Genomic DNA, 17,669 nt, shown 5'->3' on the forward strand with positions numbered 1-17,669 from the left:
ACTATCACGGTCAACTGTCACAACTGACACAAAGTATGAAAGTTGGTGAAAAAATTGTTGCCACTTTTTTGCCTCAACCTATGGGATCTCTCCTAGGTTTTCTTGAGTCATACTACATATTGCTTTCATAGTCTCACACCTAAAGATCTTTCAGAAGCTGAATCAAAGACTCCACTTTGCAATAGGGAGCTGATTGTTCATCGACTTGTATTTTTACTTCTTTGTTGTAGTTGAGTCCTTGTGTATTGTTCTTAAATTTTGCCTATGTTTGCTTATGATTATTGTAGGTGTTGTGGTGTAACTCAGAACTCTTGTAATCATCTAGAGTTAGGTGATTCTTCAAGTTAGAGTTAGCTTGTGCAGCCAGTTAGAGCCAGCTAGGGTTGGGAGCAGTAGATTTACTACTTGTATCTTCTTGTAAGAGAGTTATTACTAGGGGGTGATGATTAAGAGTTTAATCCTGAAGTGTGGAATCTGTATTCAAGAGTTTGCTTGGATATAGTGGAGTTTGTAAATCCTAGAGGCAGGTTGTGATTTTTCTCCCTTGAGCAAGGAGTTTCTACGTAAAACTTTTGTGTGTGATTGTTTATCTTTCCTAGCACTTTATTGTTTACTCTTTCCTTAGTCTTGCCATTTGAGTTCATCTGAGAACAGGTCCCTGAGTTGAGGAGCAACCCACTGCAACCCCTCATTTGGTATCTAAGTGAGGTCTTCTTTAAAAAGGCTAACACCTTGGAAAGATCTTGAAAAATGATTGCTCCTCCAAATGACTTGGAGCTTTTAGAGTTTCTAGTGCAGTATTTCATTGTTTTTTATTTGAACTCCAAATAATACATGACAATTGATTGTGTTCTCAACTATGTGACTACATAATTTTATCAATAGTTAATATATTTTTAGTGAATTTAGAGAATTTAGGAGGGAGAATAGAAAAGAGTTTCCTTTTTACAGCCGTAAAATTATTGACTATATTTATATTGATAATTTTCACAGTGATATATTTTGACTTTAGAGTGTGACACGTATTGAATTTCAAAGTCTGATCAATTTATAATAAGCAACTCTTAGTTTGTTTTTTTAATTAAATTTTGGGATTTTATTGTTTTATAAAATAAAATTACATCACAAGGCCAAGTATCCCAAATAAAATAACATAATAGAAAGAAGAAAAGAAAAAGGCTCCTAAATATCGGCCAGATCCCCTCAGGCCATCCCCTTATTACATATAAAATAAGTAGGGTTTCCAAATTCATCCTCAGACCTTTTCTTTCCAACCCCTTCAACATCTGATCTATGTTGCCTCCATATTTCAATCCCATTTTCTCCTTCTTGCTCTCTGGATCATCAATGTTGTGCCTGAACTCATTTTATACTTCTTATCATCAGCTTTCAAGAGTAAACTCTTTCTTAAATTTACTCGATTCTTCCTTGACTGCTTCTGATTCTTATTTTTTTTTTGAGTTTTCTAATTGTGTTCTATGGTAGATGGTTGCAGATCCATTGTTTGCTGAGGGTGCTCGTCATGAATGATGAATCTCATGACTAGGTAACTCTTGTTTGTACCACCTATGTTCTTATACTCCTCTCTTTTGACCTTGAAATTTGTGCAAGTGGATCCGTGGTGAAGTGCAACGAAAGCTTCACACTTCTGTCTCATAGTGATGAGATTCACCTTCAAGTTTATCTTTTCCAAATTGACCCTAGCCACTCCCAGAGTACCTGGTCCTTTTTGAAGGCTGAAGTAGCCTAGGCTATCTAGCATTTTACTTTTTTGTAGCCCAGTGACTTTTGTAAATTTATGTAAAGTGAGACATTATATGCTTTAGCCTTTTTTTCTCCCTTATCTCCTTAATGGATATACTCGAAGATATGGAAACTGAAGTTTATCGCTATTGGTTATCCTTCTTCCTGCTGGTTCTAAGTTTTTAATATATTCATATTTGCATTTTCCATTATTAATTGCCTGATTAGATAGATAGTCTGCCAATTTGTTCCCTTCTCTGAATGTATGTTGTATTAAAAAATTCATGCCCTGTATGTTGGCTTTGATATCTGCTACTATTTCTGATATGGTCCATGGACATTTCCATTCACCTACTAGAACCTTCTTCATTAACAAAGAATCTGTTAAGAATCTATTTGAAAAATTACCTGATCATAATTTGATTCTTTACAATGTACACTAGCTTTTAGCAAAGTTGTTGTTTATGCTAATGTATTTATAGTGTTTTTCATTATATCATCCTCTGTATAGATAAGATCACCTTCTTCATTTCTCAAACAATAAGCATATGAACTTGGTCCCGGATTTCCTCTTGATGCTCCATCTGTATTGTATTTGATCCAACCTACTGGTGGAAACTCCTATATAACCTTAGTAATTTTCAGCCTTGTTTTGAATTCTTATAGTTCTTTTAACAATCTTGGCCACTCCCTTGAAAAGGTTCTCTTAGGTTGTTTTACTTTAATCAACTTGTGCATGGAATTCAGTACATTATGATAGTTCTTTGACTAGTAATTCTCTTTCCTTCATGTTTATTGTTATTTATTCTTCTCCAAAGTTCCCACACTATCAAGCTTGGTAGCGCCCTGTAATATGGCTGAATATTGTTTTTCACCTCTGCTCCCCGCTATAACATTATTACCTCTTTAAAGGAAAGGCCTTCTGTATTCAAACCTGCAAAAGAAGAAAAGTAGGATATGCCCTGTTAACTATATTGGATCTCAAGAAGACATGAGTCATAGTCTCATGAGATGGATTCTCACAGCACCAATATTTAGATGGTCCTTCCAGTCCCCATCTTCTCACTCTATCATCCACAAGGTTTTTGAATTTCAAAAGTCTCTACATCAGAAATGTCATTTTGAATGGTAATCCCTTAACCTATATCCACTTATAAATTTTGCTTTCCTCTTCCTTATGTTTAATGTACTGCCAAGATGTTTTCACTGTAAAAATTTCTTTGGCATCCAACATTTAGATAGAAATGTCTTTAGTCCTTTCACTTCTTGGTGGCTTCATATTCTGAATAGTGTAGTCAGATATCTCTTGAGGAAAAATCTGTTGCAGTCTTTCTCTATTCCATTCATCATTCTTAATCATCTCACTAACTTTATTATAAGAATTATCTCATTCTACATTCTCCCCTGTAATAGTATACAGATCTACAATACCTATCCAATTATCATGCCAGAATGATACACCCCCCCCAATTTAGCGTTTCGTCCAATCTGATGTTCTACTAAATCCCTAACTTGTAGCATCTTTTTTCACACCTGTGATCCTCTACCTATCTTCCACATTACAAGATTGCAATGTTAATACTTGTTTTGCATATACTGACTCCAAATTGACGTTTTTATCCTGAAGTTCCACCATAATTTACAGAATAATTTTGTTGGCATATTTTGCATCAGTCTGAATCCTAATCCACCTCCATGTTCTGGTAGACATAAATTTCTCCAACTAGTCCAGTGTCTACCTCTACTTCTACCTCCAATACAACTGCTCTCAAAAAATTGAGTCACTAATCTCTGAACCTGATTTAGCACATTCAATTATGGATTAATTATTGATAACAATTTTTCTTTTCATGACTTCATTTTAGAACTAACTCTCTGAATCAGTTGTTGGTAGTACTTTTTTTGCTTTCTCCTATAGAAAATATGACATCCCAAGTACATAAATGAAAAATCTTTTCTCAATATCCTTGTTGTCACTTCAGCAGTTACCACCTCTTCTCCTAAAACATTATGGTGCAAATAAATTACACTTTTTTCCTTGTTCACCCTTTTCCTAGAAGCTTTCTCATGGTTCTCTAAAGTTTCAGAAATTAACTTTATTTTTCTCATGTCTGTCTTACAAAGAATTATCATGTTATCTGCAAAAATCAAATGATTAATCCATGGACTCTCTCTTGACATTTCAAACTTTTTGAACTCTTTATTTCACATCAAAGAGTTCAAACCTCTTGACAATACTTCTGCTGTAATAATGAAAAGAGTAGGAGATAAAGGATCCCCTTACTTAAGACCCCTTGAAGATCTGAAAAAAACTTTGGGTTGGCCATTCAAAAGAATTGAATACCAATTATTTTCAACCAATCTAAAGACCATGTCAATTAACTTTTTACTAAATTACAGCTTTCTTAGAACTTTCATTAAGAATACCTACCTCACTCTATCATATAACTTCATTATATCCAACTTAATTATAAGGTTGGCTGGTTTACCTCTTTTCCTGATTTCAGTAATAATTTCTTGCACCAATAACACATTTTCTACTATACTTCTTCCTTGAACAAAATCAGCCTATTCTTTAGAGATTAGTTTTGATAGTACTTCCTTTATTCTTTCATGCACAATTCTCACAATTCTTGAGAAGAATTTACTAATAAAATTACTCAATGATATTGCCCTTAGATGTGAGAAAGTAGTAACATTCATCTCCTTTGGAATAAGCACTAGATTAGTATGAGTAATATACCTAGAAATCTCATCACCATAATAAAAGGCTTTCACCGTATTATACACATCATCCCCTATGGTGCTCCACGTATCTTGATAAAATGCTTCAGTCACCCATTAGGTCCATCTGCACTATTCCTATTTAGCTTCATTTCAACTTGATATACCTCATGCTTGCTCGGTATTTCATGAATCAAGTCTCTTTCTTCTTCACTGATAATAGTGGGTAACTCTTCCAAGATGTCAAAATTCAAGTCACTCCCCCGCTTCTTAAATTGATTCTGATAAAATAGCACAACAGCATCAGCAATCTGTTCTTGTTCCTTCATTCACTCACCTTCTTCATTTGAATTTTTTTTCACCTTGGCCTTTTTCTTCTTCTATTAACAATAGTATGAAAGAATTTTGTATTTCTTTCCCCATTTCTAAACTAGTCTAGTCTCCATAAATCCTTTTCTCTATTGAGATACCTCTATAGATTAGCTTGAGCTTCATCAAGCTTCTCCCTAATCCCCTGAAAATGATCTGCCTCAAACTGAACCTCCAACACTTATATATTACTTCCTCCAGAGTGGCTATTTTTTGAAAAATATTGCTGAATGTTTCTCTGTTCTATTGAACTAAGGCCCTTTTTAATTGTTTCATTTTGTGATGAAAGATTGCAATTGGGTTATCTTTAAAATCTGCCTGCCATTGTTGCCTGACTACTTCCATAAATGAATTCTCTTTCAACTAAAAATTCAAAATTTGAAACTTTTAGTAACATTTTCATTAGCAATGCTGAAAGAAATTTGCAATGGAGCATGGTCTGATCCACTTTTAATCAAGTGCTCTACTTCTATTAAAGGAAAAATACTCTGAATCATGTCATTGAGTAACACTCTATCTAGTCTTTTGAAAATGCAGTCTTCATCCCTTCTGCCACTCCACCAAGTATATTTACTTCTAATAAAGCCTTTATCTTCAAGGTCACACATATTAATACAGTGATTGAAATTCCCAACCTCTGCTGTTGTAACTGAAAGTCTCCTTTATTTTTCTTTCTCCCTAGTAATGATATTGAAATCTCCTCCAGCTATCCATGATAATTAGAAATCTTGAGATATGTCATACTGTGTTTCCCACAACTGTAATTTCCCCCTGCGTGTATTTAGCATGTACAAGGAAAATTAAAATTTTCAATCCTTGATGTTGATTCTGCAGCTTTAGAGTAAGTTTTTGATCATCATCTCTCACTACTACTACTTTCAAAATTTCATCTATAAATATCCAAATTTTACCATTTGCATTGACTACTGCATGCTCCATTCCTAGCTTCTTCCTATAACCTTCCACTTCTTTTTTGTCTTGAAAAGGTTCCATTAAACCAATGATATAAAATTGATTCCCTTTGTGCTTGTTTACTAATCTAGTGAATGCCTTTGAGTGTTCACTAATCTGGTGTTTCAAATAAGAGTCTTTACTGATACTTAATTGATTTTATAATGGTCCTCCTTGATTGCCTTGAATTTGCTTGAGCTGCAGTTAAATGCTCTATACTTTTCTTCTTTTGCTTCATATGTTCTTCTTTTTTTTTTTCTACATATTTTGGGGATAAGACTCCTTCTCTTGTAATATCCTCAATATTATTCTTTAGGTCCACCTGATCCATATTATCCTCTGTTTTAATAGCCAGTGGATATACCTCATCCAGTACAACAGGAACTATAGCTCCTGCATCCTCCTCACCTGTTAATATTGTGGACTGATTTGCATGATCACTCTTAGTTAGTTGTTTCTCTAAATGTTCCATTCCATCATTAAAATTTAGATTCATATATCTTTTATTATTGATTAGCTTTGTCTTCCTTCCCTCTATTCCATCCTCTTTCCCTTTGCTAATGTCAATATTATCACTTCTTGTCTTCTTATTTTGTTTCCCAAAGACTTGACTGACCCAATCTTTGGTTTCCTACTTAGTAATTTCCATCCTATTCTTCTCTATTTCTGCATCCTCCTTTTCCTACAATGCCTTAAAAAGATTTTCATCCTTATAATCAATTTCCCCTTCAATATGACCATATTTATCCTTCCTATACTTGTTTCTTCGGGTCATTTATTCCTGTTTGTATTGATTTTTCCTGGTCTTTCCATTATTTTTCTGGTTATTCAAAGCTCCTTCATTTGTCTTTTTAATTCCTCCTTATCAGCTTCTTTTTATCACCTGAATCCTCTTCTTGTTTAGAGTCACATAATTTTAGATGAACAATCCAATAGCTATCCTCATCATGTCCTTGTAAACAACATTCTTTGCAATACTTTGACATATGTCATATTGTATTTGGATCCACTCAAATTTAGTCTCTCCTGTTTCATTATCTTCCTCATTGATTCTAACTCTTTGAGGTAACTTTGCCACCAAATCAACCTCAATTTTCACTCTTGCACACTAGGTCTTGTTTGATTTTTAGAAGCCATATCAATCGTAAGCGGCTTTCCAACTGCAGATGCTATCGAGAAAATTTTCTCTTCTGCAAAGAAATTAGGAGGCAGATCTGGTAAAGAAATCCTAGCAACTCCTATTGTCGTTTCAACATCTGGTTCAAATCATGGATCCTATTTAAAAGTTCTCATCTACCAATATCTCTCCATGGACTTGATATAAAAGGTTGTACACTACAAGAAAATAGTTAAATTGTGACAGAATATTTGTAACAGAACACTTCTATCACAATTTGTGACAGAATTGTGATGAATTTATGATGGATTTTTTTTTTCATAAATATAAAATTTTTATTTTTTTTATTTTCACATAAATATTGAAAGAGTAACAAATTTGTGACAAATTTTTGACAGATTTAAATATAATTTTGTGACCGAAATATTTTTGTCACAAATTAAAGTTGATGAGAAAAAATAATAACGTTCTGTGACAAATCCGTTACTAAATTTGTGACATATTGAGCAGTCCATCACAATTTTTTTAAAAAAAGTAATTAAAGTTATAAAAATTTGTGATGAATTTATTCCGTCACAACAAAAAAAAAAAAATTATTTGTGATGGATATATTTCCGTCAAAAGCAGAATTGGGTTCCCTCTAAAAAGTTTTTCGTTTTCCCTCTTTTTTTGATTTTTACATCGTCTCATTCCAATTAGAAGAACAAGGATTCTAATTAAGGTTTACACTCAAAACCCTTGGTTTTCATCTCCTTAATTTCTTATAGGCATTAAATTTCTTCCACAAAGCAGTCCCATTCACTGAGAGAATCCGCATTTAATTTCATCCGCAAGCAGTTACTTCATCTCAATTTCGATTCTTGTTCAACTTATTGAGGTAATTTATCTCAATTTCTATCCTTTTCAACTTATTGAGGTATGGATTAGGTCCTTTTTTTGCTTGTTGAGGTATGGAATAGATTGATTTCAACAGAATTACCCTTAACTAGTGATGTAGCATGAGTTTGTGTTGTTTCTTGGAACTCATGGGGGTTGTTTCTGTTCACCAAAGTCGCCCTTTCGGCTCTCTCTAACTCCCTAGCCATAACATTCCGTCTAAGAGTTTTAATCAGCTGAACAAGTTTATTTATGTGTCTTGGATCCTTAGAACAAAATGAAACTTTCTTCAAATAAATAGAACTCAGACTCTTAATAGCATTTGCATCGACAGGTGTAAAATGGTACCAGGAACGTTGAAAACCATTCATGCTTTCTCTACCTTATCATTCTTAACATTAATGATCAACCCGAACTCACGTAACTCGAGACCAATCCCAGTCCCAGTTGATTTTGTCAGGTTGCTAACAAATTCAGGAGCATCCCTCTCAATCACTGCAAGATCTGTTTCACGATTCATTATAAGATGCTTATTAAAATATAAATACACATACGAGTGTTGATATTTGGTGGGCCGTTAAATGTTTTCTAGTAATGACAAAATAAAGACTAGGTGCCTATCTTTGGTGTGCTATTAATGCGTACAGTTCAATGGAAGGGTGTCCTTCGCTTCTCTTTCTTGCTGTGTTTTCCTCTATTTTTGGATTCCTTCATGCCAGTGTTGGCAATGCCGATCCAATTTATAAGAAGCACTTTATCTGAGATGGAAACAATGGGACTGCTTTAGTGATTGTCCTTACCACTGTATGCTTTCCAAAGAGGAAGAACGGAAGAAAGTTGGTCTTAAGCCTGTCAAATATCATTGAAAATGGCCTTTTCAGCGTGTTAATGGAATCCAGGTTCTTCACACAATTAGGAGTAGCATTTCTCCTTTTTAAGCATGCTAGTTCTAGGTTGTATTGTGGTTAGTATCCTAAACTAAGTATTTCATGGCCAGGAACCTATTTCTGTAGCTCTTTCCGCTCTTAACCTTGCTGTACAATTCCATGGATAGGTATCTTTTTTTATTTTGGTGAATTACAAGCAGCCCTTTAGGACAAACAGAAAACCATATTATGAGTTCATGGGCTTGTGTCATATTTATGCTATATTCTGTCGAGCCATATATAGTTATGGCCATATTTTTCTAATTTTTGTATCATATTGCTCTATACCCTGTTTTCTCTAATTTCTGAATCATTATGTTCTGGAAATTTCCTAATGGGAAGAATAAGTACATGATATTAATGCATGTATATGATCTTTCTGAAACTTTAATCCTCTAGCCTACTTTGATTTATGTCCAAGTATTTGGTGTCTTAGGCCATCACTTGGCTTCACTAATATCCACAATATGTGCTGAATACCAAAAATAAATTCAAGTATCTGTTGTTAATCTATTACACTTCCTTTTGATGTTATGTTCACTTCATGCCCTTTGATCTTTGAACTGCTGGTTTTACAAAGCTTGTGTTGATCAGTGTGAGGCCGAAGGTCTATCAGAAACAGTCTATCTACTTCTTCGGATGTAGTGGTATGGATTGCATACATTTTACCCTCCCCAGACCCCACTATGTGGGAATATACTGGTTTTGTTGTTGTTATTGTATTAATGTGTATAGTATCTTACTGGTTCCTTATATGGTACACTTGTTGTTAATCTCTTTGTTTTATCCTCTTTACATAATGACACTTGAGAATAAAAAAGACATGAATTTTTGTCGTTCTGCAGAATGAGCTAGTAGAGTATTAGTAGTTATATGATATGAATCTCCAAGGTATACATGTTTTTAGTGTTATCATTAGATCTTTTTAGCAAGCTTGATCATTTTTTGACTGTATTTTGATTGTATGTTGATCTAACATTTGGTATATGCATGTATTTAGAATGGATAAGGATATTCTGAATAGCAAGTTTAAAATAGAAATGGTAACATAAACCTTTTTAAGGTACTATTTCTACATTACCTTTTCATTGATTTCTGGTTTTGAACAGTTGTGTGAAAAAGATAATTGTAATGTATGTATCATGATGACAATGACAAGTCTTAGTGTTTTTTTCCCTTTTGTAGTATTAGTGATTATAGTACGCATGTCATCTCCATTTATTATTTGGCTAAGTGAAGAAGATATATCCACTTAATTTGGACGATGAAGTGTCGATCCTTCAAAAATATACTATTTTTGAAATATTCAATACATCCACTTATTGTTTATGTGTCCATGAATGCTGTCGTTTAACATATTTATTCTATTTCAGAGTGCACGATATGAATAATTCTGACCGTGAGTAGAAGTATGATAGATTGTTGGAAGATGGATTCATAAATCCTAGATTTATTGATGGGGTTGAGAGCTTTGTTGAATTTGCTAAAAATCATCCAGAATGTATGGACGGTGAAAAATTAAGATGTCCTTGTAATAATCATAAGTGTCGAAATAAAAATATTTTGGATGAGTTTACAGTTATGACACATCTTGAAAATAATGGCTTTGTACTGAATTATTATCGTTGGCATCATCATGGAGAAAGTTATATTCCAGGTCCAAGTGTGTTTGGTAATCATCAAGAAGAAGCTTTAGCTTCAGGTGAAACCGTAAATTCTCAGTCTCATAATGAATTTTGATCTATGGTTTTTGATGTTGCTCGGCCTTCTTTTTATGGTAACGTAGAAGAGGATCCAAATCCCACAACACAAAATATTTATAATTTGCTCAAATCATCGGAACAAGAAATTTGGCCGAAAAATCCACATGGACACGCACAACTATCTGTCATTGCTCGTCTGTTAAATCTAAAGACGGAACATCATTTTTCTGAAAGATTGTATGATGAGTTGTGTGAATTTATATCAGAATTGATGCCAACTGATAACATAATGATAGATAGCTTTTATAGTACCAAAAAGCTAATGAGAGGATTGGGCTTGCCGGTTGAAAAGATTGACTGTTGCAAAAATGGCTGTATGCTTTATTGGCGGGAGGATAGTGAACTCGTCAATTGTAAGTTTTGTTCTCACCCTCGATTTAAGAGATCAAAACATCAACGCTCCAAGAAGAAAACTAATATTTTTTATAAGAAGATGTATTATTTTCCTTTAGCTCTGCGTTTACAAAGATTGTATGCATCCGATGCTACATCAAAACGTATGAGATGATATTCTGAGCATGAAAGAGATGGTGTGATACGTCATCCCTCTGACTCTCCTGCTTGGAAACAGTTTGATCATGCATACCCTTCTTTTGCATATGAAGTGAGAAATGTTAGATTGGGTTTGTCAACTGATGGTTTTCAACCTTTTGGTCAATATGGCCAACAATATTCTTCTTGGCTTGTGATAGTTACACCATATAATTTTCCACCTTGGATGTGCATGAAGGATGAATACATGTTTTTGTCTGTGATTATACTTGGTCCCAAAAATCCAAAACAAAAAATCGATGTCTTTTTGCAACCTCTCATTCAAAAGTTAAACGAATTATATGAGGAGGGAATTCAAACATATGATGTTTCAAGTAAGAATACTTTTCAAATGAAAGCTGCACTGATGTGGACAATAAGTGATTTTCCTGCGAATTCAATGTTATCGGGTTGGAATACAGTAGGAAAATTAGCTTGTCCTTATTGCATGAAAGATTCTGATGCTTTTTCACTACCCAATGGTAGAAAGATCTCATGGTTTGATAATCCCAGAAAGTTTTTACCACCAAATCATCCATGGCGAAGAAATAAAAAGTGGTTCAAGAGAGGTCAAACAGTACAGAAGATTGCATTTACTAAACAATCGGGTGTACAAATACTTAAGGAGATTGAGGACTTGGGACTCATGAAAGGGACAAAACTTGGTTCTGATGCGATAAACGCCAAAATTTCAAAGAATAATGCATGTGGTTGGAAGAAAAAAAGTATTTTTTGGGACTTGTCTTACTGGCTAACAAATCCTGTTAGACATAACCTTGATCCGATGCATGTTGAGAAACTTGTTTTTGATAATATCTTCAATACTGTGATGAATGTGAAGGGAAAAATAAAGGACAATGCAAAATCTAGAGAAGATTTAACACTGCTTTACCATCGTCCAGAGTTACATCAGAATAAAATTACCAAAAAGTATCCAAAGGCTTGCTATATGCTAGATGATAAGGCTAAAGAATTTTCTTGTAAATGGTTGTAAGAGTTGAGATTTTCTGATGGTTATGTGTCTAATCAGGGAAGATGTGTTGACATGAACAAGCTTAAACTTTTTGGTATGAAGATTCATGATTGTCATGTGTTTATGCAACGGTTAATACCTATTGCATTTCGAGAATTGCTTCCACAAAATGTGTGGCAACCATTGATGGAGTTGAGTCTTTTCTTTAAAGATCTCATCTCTACAACAATTACAGAAGAACACATGAGACAATTAGAAGAAAATATTACTCTTATCTTGACTAAGCTTGAGCGCATTTTTCCTCCAAGCTTTTGGGATTCCATGGAACATCTTTTTATCCATTCGGCTTATGAAGCACGTTTAGCAGGCCCGATTCAAGGACGATGGATGTATCCGACTGAGAGGTAAATAAAGTTAATTATATGTTATAATATATGTAAATAAATATATCAATTATAACATGTTGACATACTTTAATGTTTGTAGGAATCTCCGAAGATACAAGAATGATGTCAAAAATAAGAATAAAGTTGAAGCTTTTATATGCAATGCATATTTAGTTGAAGAAGCATCTTTATTTTGTGTGCACTACTTTAAGTCATACATTCCGACATGACACAGAAAAGTGCCACGAAATTTAGATAATGGTAGAGTTGAACAGGATGATCCTGAGATGCTTTCTGTTTTTAAGCAAGTTGGTCGAGGTTTTGGTAAGCTGAAAAAGAGGAGGTTAGATGATAAAGAATATCACGCAGCTCGTACATATATTTTGTTGAATTGTGATGAAGTAAAATCATATATCAAATAAGTTAATTATGAATCATCTATAAATATCAATAAAAAATTTGATATTAAAATTAAATTAGCTTTTTTTTTTTTTTCAGAATTTATGAAGACATCTTGAGACAAATACAACCATGTATTCAAGATAGTGAGATTGACGCTAAACTTGAAACATAGTTTGCATCTTGGTTTGAAAAATATGTAAGTATTAATGTGTCTAAATTATTCTTAATTATTCTCTATTATTCACAAAATTCAATCTTAATCGATGTCTAATTATTTATAATATCAATAGGCACAAAATCCTTCTTCTGACATTTTCAATCAAATCATGAAAGGTCTTGCAGAAGGGCCATTACATATGGTTCATCCCTTTAATGGATATGTCATAAATAGTTATAAGTTTCACACTGAAGAATACGGTTCAAATAAATCTACGATAAATAGTGGTGTATGCATCAAGGGCTCTAGCCATAGTGCAGATAATATCAATTACTATGGTCGATTAATAGAGATTTTGCAACTAGAGTATAATGCATTACCATTCAAGCGAATTGTGTTATTCAAGTGTTCTTGGTTTGATCCGACACTAAAGTATGGTACAAGAGTGCATCCACAGTATAATATTGTTGATGTTAACAAGAGAAGACTGTTTAACAAATATGAACCATTTATTATGGTTGTGCAAGCATCTCAGGTGTATTTTGAAATGTATCCTACCATAAAAAAGATAGTTAGTAAATGGTCAACTATTTGCCCAATAAAGGCACGCTCTGTTATAGATGTTCCCCAAAAAGTAGAGCAACCTCATACATTGAATGATCCAGTTTTTCAAGAGGATAATAGTCAAATACATGAGATTGATATTGATAAAAATGAAATACCTAACACATTGAATGATCCAGATGGTATGCTAATTGACATAGAGGGAGCGGAGGAAGACAAAAAAAGGACGAGGACGGGGACGGGGACAAGGATGAAGATGAGGATGAGGATGAAGATAAGGATTAGGATGAGGATGAGGATGAGGATAAGGATGATGATGATGATGATGATGATGATGATGATGATAATGATGATCATGATGATGATAATGAGGAGGAGGAGGAATGTGAACTTCATAAAAAGAAAAGAAGAAGAATCTAATTTTTCCTGTTTTTAGTAGTTACATGTACTAGGTTGTGCTGAGTTTTGATACTACTTCCTTTGTTGTGTATCTTCAGAAAGCTTATGTTTTGTAATTAAAGTTTTGAACTTTGCGGTTCTTGAATCTTGATGCTCTTTTGTTTTTCTTGTGTAACTATAAAAGCTAAGTTCTTGAAGTGTTTTGAATTAAAGTTTTGAGCTTTAGATTTCCTTTTGTGGATTGTTTTCATGGACTTTGTTTTGCAGTTATAGAATAAGTGTCATTTTAGAATATGAGTGATACGCCATCATTGGTTGCTGGTTCTCCTGATACTCCTGGTTCCATAGATATCCTTATTGGTTCTAGTAGCAGCGCATCAACAACTAGACGGTTGGCCATATCAGTTATCGAGGAAAAGTAAGAGAAGATATTTTTACAAAAATTATTTACTTTTTTAAAAAAATAAATTTCATAAAATGTATAATTTACTCATTATAATCATATTTCAGGTTTGTACCTAATGGTCATTCTATCCCAAAGACCATCACAGAAAATTTTAAAGAACGACAAGATGCTACTGGATACACATGGAAGGGTGTTACTGAATCCACTCGTAAATTCTATTGGCATGAATTCATGGTAAATATTGCTTTATATTAAAAATTTATAATGTTATTGTTGTGTTTATGTCTCTAACTAAATTTTTTTTTCTAAAAATCATATCAGTAGAATCCTACAGAGAACTCCATAATCAAACGCACCTGGAAGAAGGTGGCAGCCAACTTATATACAAAAAGAATATATCATTGGCGAAGAGAAATAAACAAACCAAATTTTGTGTTGGATGACGTTTGGCACAGCTGGAAGGCATATTGGGCTTCTGATGAGTTTAAGAACAAATCTCATATTGCAACTCAAAATCAATGTAGTGAAACTGGTGGTCCGGGCATTGGTCCAAGCAAGCATACTGGTGGTTCCAGATGTAGACACCTAATTCTGTCCCTCCCGAAGACCCAAGTTACACATTTTTATCCCTATCTTACCACGTGCCCTCACCTGTATGATTATATCTCATAAAAATACAAAAATAACAAACCCATTAACAAACCTAATCCCCAATTATTCTTTTGTACCAAAATTAACCACCCCTCCTATCAATTTTGGACAACACATCACTACCCCATGCCCCATACCCTACCCCACCTACCCTACCCCAATACCCACCCTCACAGCCTATATACAAACACACATACTCTCACTATGGAGGGGAGCAAAAAAAAAACACATACGTAGAGAATTCATCTTCTTCACAAAAAAATGTACAATAAGCAGGGGATTTTTTTTTAGAATACATACTGATACACACATCTTCTCTTTCTCTGCCAAAAAAAAAAAAACGGTCGCAGCTCCTTCTCCGGCGAAGCTCCGGCCGAGCACACACTCACCGGATTCACACTCCCGTCACCGCACACACGCACTTAGTAAAGAAAAAAAATGGAGGGTGATTGGCGTAGGTTCAGTGAACAGAGTAGCAAAACCGGTGTTTGACGGAGTTTCGATCGCCCCCTTGAGTTTTTTTTTTTTGGCGAACTAGTCACCGGAATCCATTACAAACCGTGCTCCTTCCCGTTCAATCCCAAAACCCCGAGATGTCCTTGATTTTCTTTGATTTTTGGGTCGATTTTGACGAAAAATGGTAAGAATTGCCGGAATCTCTCTTCTGTCGTCAGTCTTTGCCGCCGTCTGAGCTCACCGGAGCTCCGGCGTCTCATCATTGTTTGGATCGCCGTTCGGTTCATGGTTTGTTTCTGTTAAAGTCACGCTGGAATTATATGGCTCTCCATCTCCGCTAAATACGAAACAGCGACCAAATCAGTCGATTACGGCGAGTTCGGGTAAAAAAAAAATCCAGCGATATCTCACGGTCATTTCCTGGTTTGCTTCGTTAATAGTTTGGTTTTCGATCTGTTTGTTCGTTGTTTTCACGAATTTGGGTTTCGAATTTGACTTTGGAAAATTTAGTTGATCGGAGTTGTGGGTTTGTTGAACGAGGTTCTGCTCGGGATACTCGGATGCGGTCTTCGTCTTTTCACTCGATTTATATTTGAGTTTGAAAGATACGAATCGAGGTCCAATTCTATTCCCCTCTTTTATTTAATGTTTATTATATTTTGGTGTGTTGGAGTGAATACTGTGTTTTTTTGATGATTGTGATGTGGTAATATGTTTTGATATTGTGTTTGAGCAATCGTGATTACTATTGTTGATATTGATTGATTGATTCGCGTAAATGAAGGAATTGAAAGATTTGAATTCATGTGGGAATAAGTGGGGCGAGAATTGAAAACTCGACATAATTAGTGAATTTTGATTAGTTTGATTCCTTAGGTGTTTGACTTGAAATGAACGTTAATTAAATTTGATAGTATCAAGATACGTCGATTGAAATAGGCAAGATGTAAGTCGGGTAGGCAAATCTAGAGATTGTGGGTTGATTGAATGTTTGAAATTTGATTGAAAGGTTTGATTTTATCACTTTTGAAATCAATTGTATAATTTGGCCGGGGAATGGCCCGAAGTATCTGTATATATATTTATTCACCGGAGAATACCCCGAGGTATCATGTACCCGAAGGACGTTCGTGATGAAGGCCCGCAGCGTCGGGTAAGGCATTGGGGCTTAGTCTAGATTTAGTTTCGAATAGGATTTATATTTTTTCGTATTTTTCTATTTTTGGACTTTGCATTTTTGATTATTTTGTTTGGTTTATTGTTTGGTTATTTTGCGTGCTTTTGTTTGGTTTATACATTTCGTAGTGCCAAAATAGTTGATACACTTTACCAAGCGACCGTGGTTGAACCACGAGATCGAGGGGTGCCTAACACCTTTCCCTCGATCAACAGAATTCCTTAGCCGGAGTCTGTTCGCAAACCAGTTTAAAGAGTCAACTGGTTTTGAAAAGGATTTTCCAATGATGACTTGGCACACCAGATTATACTAAGTGGTGACTCTGAATAAAAAATGTAAATAATCCTTTTCCGAAACAAATTTTCATTTCTTGTCACTTAAATAATAAAACACTTTCGCACTTAAACATAATATTTTCGAGTATGTAAAAAAGGGGTGTGACAGCTTCTGGCGACTCTGCTGGGGACCTATGACAAGTTTTCAGAATTCGAGCTATTTTTGGATTCGTATCCGCTTTTTTTAGCATTACGAGTGTATAAGCTTGTTTGTGATTTTGTTTGGGTTATTGTTTGCACTTTTGTGTGTTTTTCGTGCTCTTTGTTTATAGTATTTATCTTATGTGTTACCGCTTTATATCTGGCATCATGAGTCCACCCTTCGACCTTCTTTCTGCAACAAGTCCATAGTACACGTGTTGTACACAACCTCTAGTTGAGTCACCCTTAATTTAAGGGGGAGCCGTCGGTGTTATGGAGTAGGTGGAAAGCAAAGCAGCCACTATCGACCATACGCTCCCCCGAACAGCCTTGTTAGTAAACCACAACGTAGATCAGCCTTTAGGTCATGCTTATGTGCATCATACGGAGACCTAGCGGGACCCACATGGTCCTTTGTAGGAGACTCCCCTTTAAAGCATCCCTACGTGCTAACTGCTGCATTTTTAAGGGTAACGTGGTCATTTGACGGACTGATTTTTGAAAAAAAATAAATAAAAATAATAATAATAATAATAATAATAATAATAATAATAATAATAATAAAAATTGTTAGGAGTAAGGTGCGTAGGCAAAAACGAAAAAGAAAAAAAATAGAAAAAGT

The 17,669-nt window shown here is 34.6% G+C and overlaps 1 protein-coding gene across 6 annotated transcripts; it reads left to right on the forward strand.

The window, feature by feature from the left end:
- Positions 1-1,158: 1,158 nt before the first annotated feature.
- LOC107859156 lies at positions 1,159-12,757 on the forward strand. 6 transcript variants are annotated; one of them, XR_007052291.1, is made up of 5 exons: positions 1,159-1,395; positions 1,486-1,546; positions 2,656-2,871; positions 7,672-7,781; positions 10,080-10,362. XR_007052291.1 is itself a non-coding variant. In XM_047406779.1 (2 exons), the coding sequence occupies exon 2, from the start codon at positions 11,188-11,190 to the stop codon at positions 11,992-11,994; it is 807 nt and encodes a 268-aa protein (XP_047262735.1). In that variant the 5' UTR covers positions 1,402-1,546; positions 10,080-11,187; the 3' UTR covers positions 11,995-12,757. The 6 variants fall into 6 exon arrangements, 1 of the variants encoding a protein (XP_047262735.1); XR_007052290.1 differs by having other exon boundaries at positions 2,661-2,871; XR_007052289.1 differs by lacking the exon at positions 2,656-2,871.
- Positions 12,758-17,669: the final 4,912 nt, after the last annotated feature.

Source organism: Capsicum annuum, chromosome 2 (assembly GCF_002878395.1).
Source record: "Capsicum annuum cultivar UCD-10X-F1 chromosome 2, UCD10Xv1.1, whole genome shotgun sequence".
Lineage (NCBI taxonomy): Eukaryota > Viridiplantae > Streptophyta > Magnoliopsida > Solanales > Solanaceae > Capsicum > Capsicum annuum.